Here is a 7,122-nt window from a genome sequence, read left to right as displayed (position 1 = left end):
TTAAGGATCACCCTGAATGTGACACCATTCATCTTACCAGCAACCCTGACCAGAAAACATCTCATTATTAGAAGAAGACATCTCATAAATACAAGAAAACTTTTGAATTTTGTGATTTTGGATTCTCTTCTCACACCAACAAGATGCTGACATTGATTTTTTTTTGTCGCATGAAAACAACATGCTTCTAGACATATCTGATATCTGTCATAATTTAATCACAAACAGCCTAAATAAAGTGACAGCACATCCATAATGAACTGATGAGAGTGAGTGATAAATTTACAAGCGTACATAACAAACATGACGCCAAACAGTGGCTCTAGTTTTGAAACACCGGCAGAAACTAATAAAAACCACAACAACCAAGAAAGCCTGGAAAGTCCCGGGTGGTGAAATAAATCTTCACTGAGTGAGCCAATCATCAGGGAGGAAAATTATTACATTATCAGTATCTGGGGGAAAATGATTTAGAAAGATCTGGATCAACCCGTTGCATACGCCGTTACTTAATTAAGTTAATTTCACATAAAATTCATTTATTTATGTTGTTCAGTTAATTAATATATCCAATAATATATACAGTACAGTGTGATACTGCTGACTGGATAACACACTACCTACATGTTCACACATCCACAACAAACAGGAAAACACTGACCCATGGTCAGTTGGTCAGTTGTCTGTTCAATTCTACTTCATTTCTATATATATTTCTTCATATATATATATATATATAGAGAGAGAGAGAGAGAGATTTTGTTGCAGAGTTTTGGTCAGATTCAGGTCTCAGGCTTCAAATATGTTTTTCTTGATACCTTTGGCTCCATTCATCTTGTCTTCAACCCTGTCCAGTTGCCTAGCTGATAAAACATCCCCACAACATGACACTACCTCCACCATGGGGCAGTGGTAGCTCAAGTGGTTAAGGCTCTGAATAAGGCACTTAACCCTCTCTGCTCCAGGGGGTCTGTGTCATAACTGCCCCTGAGCTCTGACCCCAACTTCTTAACCTGGTATATGAGAAGAAAAGAATTTCACTGTGTTGTAATGTATGTGTTACTATAATAAAGGCTTTTTCTTCTTCTTCTTCTTCTTCTTCATGGTACTCTCATGCAAAAGGGCAGTTTTGGGATTCTGCCAAATGTAGCACTTTGTGCCAAGGACAAAAAGTTTCATATCGTTATCATCAGAACAGAGAACCTTTACTCGCAGTTCTCTGAGGGTTCGCTATGGTTTTTTTAGTGATGGCTTTTTTCTTGCTGCATTTCCTTCAAGTCCAGCCTGATGTCCAGGCTATGTTCATTCTGTGAACACCTTCTACCATCTGGGCTGTGGATTCCTCCATCTCTATCAAAGTTACCCATGTGACCTTGGGGTTGCTTCTTTAAGCCCTTCTTTACCAGGTCACTGATATTTCATTCCATGCGCTGTATTTATTCCATTTTTAGAACAGATCTAATGTAGCACTGATGGACATTCAGAACTTTCTTGTGGACTTGTAACGATATCCCCTTGGTTCTCATGATATGTTAGTTGAGGTATGTTATGTGTGTATTTATACGGAGATCATGTGACACTGTATTTACACACGGGTTGACTTAATAACTTGCACCAGAACTAATTCTGTGGCAAAAATGTACACAATAATAACATCATAAAAAACAAGACAATATTTATGTGTTTTTAGTATGGTCATTATTGCCATCTGTTACTCTTCATACTCATGTCCACTGTGTTACTGTTACATTTCATCTTCACCTCTAAATACAGCCTTTTTAATAATATATGACAGATGTACACATATATCACATAGTTTCTCAGAGATCTGTTACATAGGTGTTGACTTACCTTCATTGGTGTCTATATCACATGAGAACGTTAGCATTTTTATAATGTTAGCATGGTATCAGGTTACAGTATGTTGGTACTGTATGTTATATGAATGTTGGAGCTCATATATCTGTATTATTAAGCTCTGATATATAAGAGCTGTCAGAATCCTATATGAGTAAATACATTTTCAGTGAATATTACAATTGTTATCAAAACAGTGACAGTAACAACAGCAACTAGAGAATTAATATACACTATACTGCCAAAAGTATTGGGACACCCCTCCAGATCATCGAATTCAGGTGTTGTTTTTCAGGGGTTGGGCTCGGCCCCTTAGTTCCAGTGAAAGGAACTCTTAATGCTTCAGCTTCATACCAAGACATTTTGGACAATTTCATGCTCTTTGTGGGAACAGTTTGGGGATGACCCCTTCCTGTTCCAACATGACTGCACACCAGTGACCAAAGCAAGCTCCATAAAGACATGGATGAGTGAGTTTGGTGTGGAGGAACTTGACTGGCCTGCACAGAGTCCTGACCTCAGCCCCATAGAACACCTTTGGGATGAATTAGAGTGGAGACTGTGAGACAGATGTATATTATTCCAGTGTGTTTTTACAGTAAACATTAAAACAGGTCATATAATCACAAGTGTACACAAGTGTACAAATATTACTGGTCACTGAACACTGGACGGTTAAATATAGTCAGCTTTAGTTTCTTTACTCATTTCATTAATTCTTTAATTCTAGTGCAGATGTGTTGAACACACAACAAAAAAGGCCATTAAACACACCGTCTAGTTAATTCTATATTAAATACATCAATTCACAGGTTTCTTTAGTATCAAAAATGTAAAAGCTAAAAATCTAACCTGATCACTCCTGTAAAAGTGATTTAACCACAAATGACCTAAACCTCTGCTGAATTCCTGCATGCTTTCTGCTGCACACTGTAAAAAAAATTATGAGTTTTTATATACGTACTATAGTTTTATCCGCTCTCACTGGAATTTTATCATTCAGGGTTGATAAGTGGAAGGTCACTTCAATATTTACATTGGAAAACTTCCTCGTATGATTTATCTTCTTTTTTCTACAAGTTTCCACTTTTACATATATTTTGCACTTCATGTGATTTAACACTGTGATGGAGGTGAGGGGAAAAACATTTAGCTTCATAAAGACTGAGACAAGTGAAGGAGTTTGAATCACAATGATGAAGTTTATTTTAAAGTTTATTTTACAATCCAGTCTGTATTTATTCAGCAATCTGAAATAAAACCAGGATTTGTGCTTGCAGAAAAGAAACACTTTCCATTTAAAAATGAACAGAAAATATTGATCTCTAATGCTGAAGAAAGAAAAATACAGAAATTCTGTGTAACAACAATCAAAAAAGAATTAAAAGAAGTTCTTAAAATGTAAATTAAATTTAATTAACTGATGAATAAAACCTGCAGAAGTGTAGAGTTAAGTTTTAGTACAAAATGATGAACAGTGTCACTAAACCTGAGAAAGTGAATCAGATTAAATCAGCCTGTAGGGGGCGCTAAAGATTTAATAATGAAAATAATTTACTCTTAAAATCTTTCAGGTTCATTATAAACCCTTAATTTGTACATTTTCTGAAAGCTGAGCTCTAAACTCAGTTTGTGTATTTTCTACTGAAGAACTTTTATAAAGTCTAAAATCAAGATATTTAAGTGGAGTTTCATCAAACGCTAATCTAAAAGTAAAAGATCAGACACACAGACACACACATTAATGTCTGATTTCTCAGCAAGTTCTAACTGTTAGGAATAAAGCAGGGGTTTAACAGATGAAGTGGGTTCAGTAAACACTCCTGTGTTTCTCCACCTGAAGACCTGAGAAGATTAAGATTACACGTGTGAGCTTAAAAACCAGAAGATATTAGCATAGCTGCAGCTAAACACAGAGCATTCTGGGTAAATAAACTCTATCCCATATGTGGAAATGTAAAGTGACCCCAGACTCTGACCTGTGTTTATGTGGGGACCAGGATCCGTCCTGAGAACATCAAGCAGATGGACGAATATCAGAGAGAAAGGTTCATGATTTATTTATTATTAATAGATTTCATTTTAATATCAAATCCTCAGATGTTCTAGATGATTCCTGATGGTTCAGACACTGACCTGAGGATTTCTTCCTGTAGTAGATGAATCCAGCAGCTGAAAGCACGACCCCCAGCACCAGCCCTGATGCTCCGATAGCAATCTTACTCTTATCAGGTTCAGACATGGAGGGATCTGAGACATCCAGAGGGTTTAATATATTACAAAAACACATTAACTTTATTACATTATTACATACACAATATGAACTGACTTTCACAGCTTTAACTTTCTCTTAGGAAACAAGAAACTCTATATTTTGAGTCCGTTATTTATTGTTGATTTAACATCAGGTCTTATTTTTCTTGATGATTTGTTAAAACCTATTTATTATCTGAGTGAAACAGGATTTCTCAGTTTTGTGAACTCAGACAGTAGATCAGACAGTTTCAGATGGATATTACATGGAGATCATGTATTATATATATGGATATTACATGGAGATCAGACTGCAGATCAGACTATAGATCAGACTGTAGATCAGACTGTAGATCAGACTGTAGATCAGACTATAGATCAGACTGTAGATCAGACTGTAGATCAGACAGTAGATCAGACTGTAGATCAGACTGTAGATCAGACTGTAGATCAGACTATAGATCAGACAGTAGATCAGACTGTAGTGATGAGACTCACCCCATTTATAGCTCATGGGTTTTTTGAAGCTGGCGTGTTCCACCACACAGGAGATCTCCTCTCCAGATTCAGGCTTGTACTCCAGATGTGAGTGGACCTGATAGTACCAGTCTCCATTAGCCATCTCTTCAGTGGACGTCTGACCTCCTTTAACCTCCTGACCGTTCCTCAGCCAGGTCACTTTAATGTACTTTGGGTAAAAGTTGTAAGCGCTGCACATCAACACAGCAGGATGAGAGCCGACGGATTTTTTCACAGACTTCACTTCAACCTGCGGCTGAACTGCAGAAAAAAAACACAGCACCACAGATATTACGTTTTTCTGTGTTAATACAAATGATATTATAATGTAAAATCCTGTAATTATAATTATAATAGTAATTAGTCATTCGTATAAAAAAAGAAAACGCATGGCTTACCTGACTTATCAGTTATAGCTGGGTAGTTGATCTGTGCATTGTGCTTACAGGTATCCAGATCAGCTCGCTCTCCCTGCATGTAGGCTGTATCATTGTTTGCTAACTCTGCATTATAAATCCCATGTGCAGTGTATCCCTGAAACTTCCCGACTGTACTGTTAAACCACTTGTACCTAACCTTGTTGAAAATGTAAGAATCGATGTAAACCATATCACTTAAATCTCTGGAGCTGTAAATGCACTCAGATCGTCTCTCCATGTAATATCCATCTGAAACAGTAAAATAAATAATCACCACTTTAACATCAGGGGAACCGATTCATTCAGACTTTACACTTCACTCCGTAAACCCAGGTTCACCCACACATTTCATTTTATATAATTCCTCAGGTAACAATGAAACAATAATCCAGTATTAATAGAATAAATAAACCTACGTATTGTGTCCAGCATGGAGAATAACTCCACCAGGAGACAGATCCACAGCTTGACCATCGTCTCTGACAGTGACAGGAGTGTGACTGAGAGAGAGGTCAGTGGTCTGTGTACTCACTCTCTCAGGGTTATTAAACTGACCAATCACACACTGTAGAGATGCTGCATCATCAGTTACCACCTCACACATCACACCGATTTAGAGTTTAACATGACAAGTGTAAACACTGCACCAGTTTCAGTCTTTAAGCTAAAAAATCATTCCTGACTGATCTACTGATCCAACACACATTTACAAAATTGATTTTTAAATCATTAAAACTTCGTAATATTAATGTTTTTTTTTCTTTTTTTCTTTACTGGTAACAGCAGAATAACAAAAGTTTGAGTTATTGTCTTTTAAGATAATAAAACTCTGAGATAATAAATCATGTCTCTGTGTGAACATGTCCACATAGTTGTTGGCAAAATTTTTTTCTTGTTTAGCATTTTTTCTACCTGGTGGACACGGGTTTCCATCACCTCTGACCTGCCATCAGGACGATTCACAACTCTGGCAGCTTTTGTGTGATCATCTTCATTATAATTTACATTTATGAGTATATTCACTAAAGTTTTAATTTCATCATTATTTTTCTTGATCTTTCTTTTACTATTACATTCATAGTGAGAGCTGTCTCTGTGTCCTTGTGGAGTTGTGTGTGTGTGTGTTTATGTTAGGAATATATGTTTATTGTATTGTATTGTATTGCATTGTACACAGAGAAAAAGACTTTTAATAAACTGTAAAATATTGTAATTGACTATTTAGTTTTAACATGGTTTTGATTTAATTAAATTATAAAAAGTAATTTTCCAATAAACTGATTAATCAAAGTTAATCAATTATTAATTTAGCCTGTGTTGTTTGAGGTCCTGAGTGCACGTCTTATGTGGTTTGCCATGAGAGCGGTCAGTTCCTCCACGTCAAGCTTAAATGTTATTGAGCTGTAAAAAGTTTTTTGTCAAATGTTTTGGTTATTTCAAGGCAGTTAAAGTCGAGAAACACTCTCTTTGTGTTTCTCAGTGTTTTTTTAGTATTACTTATTACTATTTTTTTTAGTTATATTACTAATGATCAGATGCAAAATCAGATATTTCCAAATGATAATAAAAAATGTTTTGATAAAAATACCAGTTTAGATAATGTGTGCTTTTTTATACTTTTTTTGTATAATATCTAACCATTTAAATCCTGCAGACTTTACTTACAATAGCATGAAGCTGATTTTACTTAAAGCAAATATGAATAATTGGCATCTTTAAAAAATATTTTTGTATGATTATTTTTCAGTGTGATGCATCTCAATACATTAGTATTGTTAAATGTTCTTGATATTATTAAGCTAAATAAAAAACTAAAAACAATGAGTGGTTGTTTCTATGAATATATATCTACAAGTAGACAAATTAAATTTGTGCACAATTCATTAAGCCATTATTGTAGTCTTGTATTGCCAAAAGTTTGTGGACACCTGACCATCACATCCACATGTGTTTCTTTGTTACAAAGTTGTTCTATTGTACAGGATATTTTATACGCTGTAGCTTTACAAGTTTGCTTCACTCTTAGTCTCAAACACTGCAGCATGACAATGCCCCTGTGCACAAAGCAAACAAT

The 7,122-nt window shown here is 35.5% G+C and overlaps 1 protein-coding gene across 1 annotated transcript; it reads right to left on the bottom strand.

Moving 5' to 3' along the window:
• Window positions 1–3,039: 3,039 nt before the first annotated feature.
• LOC131353370 (DLA class II histocompatibility antigen, DR-1 beta chain-like) lies at window positions 3,040–5,596 on the bottom strand. Its single transcript, XM_058390360.1, has 6 exons — window positions 5,465–5,596; window positions 5,028–5,297; window positions 4,609–4,890; window positions 3,994–4,107; window positions 3,837–3,865; window positions 3,040–3,702 (listed from the first exon to the last, which is right to left on the bottom strand). The coding sequence occupies exons 1-5, from the start codon at window positions 5,520–5,522 to the stop codon at window positions 3,843–3,845; spliced, it is 747 nt and encodes a 248-aa protein (XP_058246343.1). The 5' UTR covers window positions 5,523–5,596; the 3' UTR covers window positions 3,040–3,702; window positions 3,837–3,842.
• Between the last annotated feature and the right edge of the window lie 1,526 nt (window positions 5,597–7,122).

The sequence above is a fragment of the Hemibagrus wyckioides genome, linkage group LG05 (assembly GCF_019097595.1).
Source record: "Hemibagrus wyckioides isolate EC202008001 linkage group LG05, SWU_Hwy_1.0, whole genome shotgun sequence".
NCBI classification, from domain to species: domain Eukaryota; kingdom Metazoa; phylum Chordata; class Actinopteri; order Siluriformes; family Bagridae; genus Hemibagrus; species Hemibagrus wyckioides.
This window is presented reverse-complemented; position numbering and strand designations above follow the sequence as displayed.

Coding starts and splice junctions, on each gene's coding strand:
- LOC131353370 (XM_058390360.1), bottom strand. CDS start 5,522: ATGGTCAAGCTGTGGATCTGTCTCCTGGTGGAGTTATTCTCCATGCTG. Junction 4,108..4,608: donor ACCCATGAGCTATAAATGGG/GTGAGTCTCATC, acceptor TGGATGTCTCAG/ATCCCTCCATGTCTGAACCT. Junction 3,866..3,993: donor CTACAGGAAGAAATCCTCAG/GTCAGTGTCTGA, acceptor TGATGTTCTCAG/GACGGATCCTGGTCCCCACA.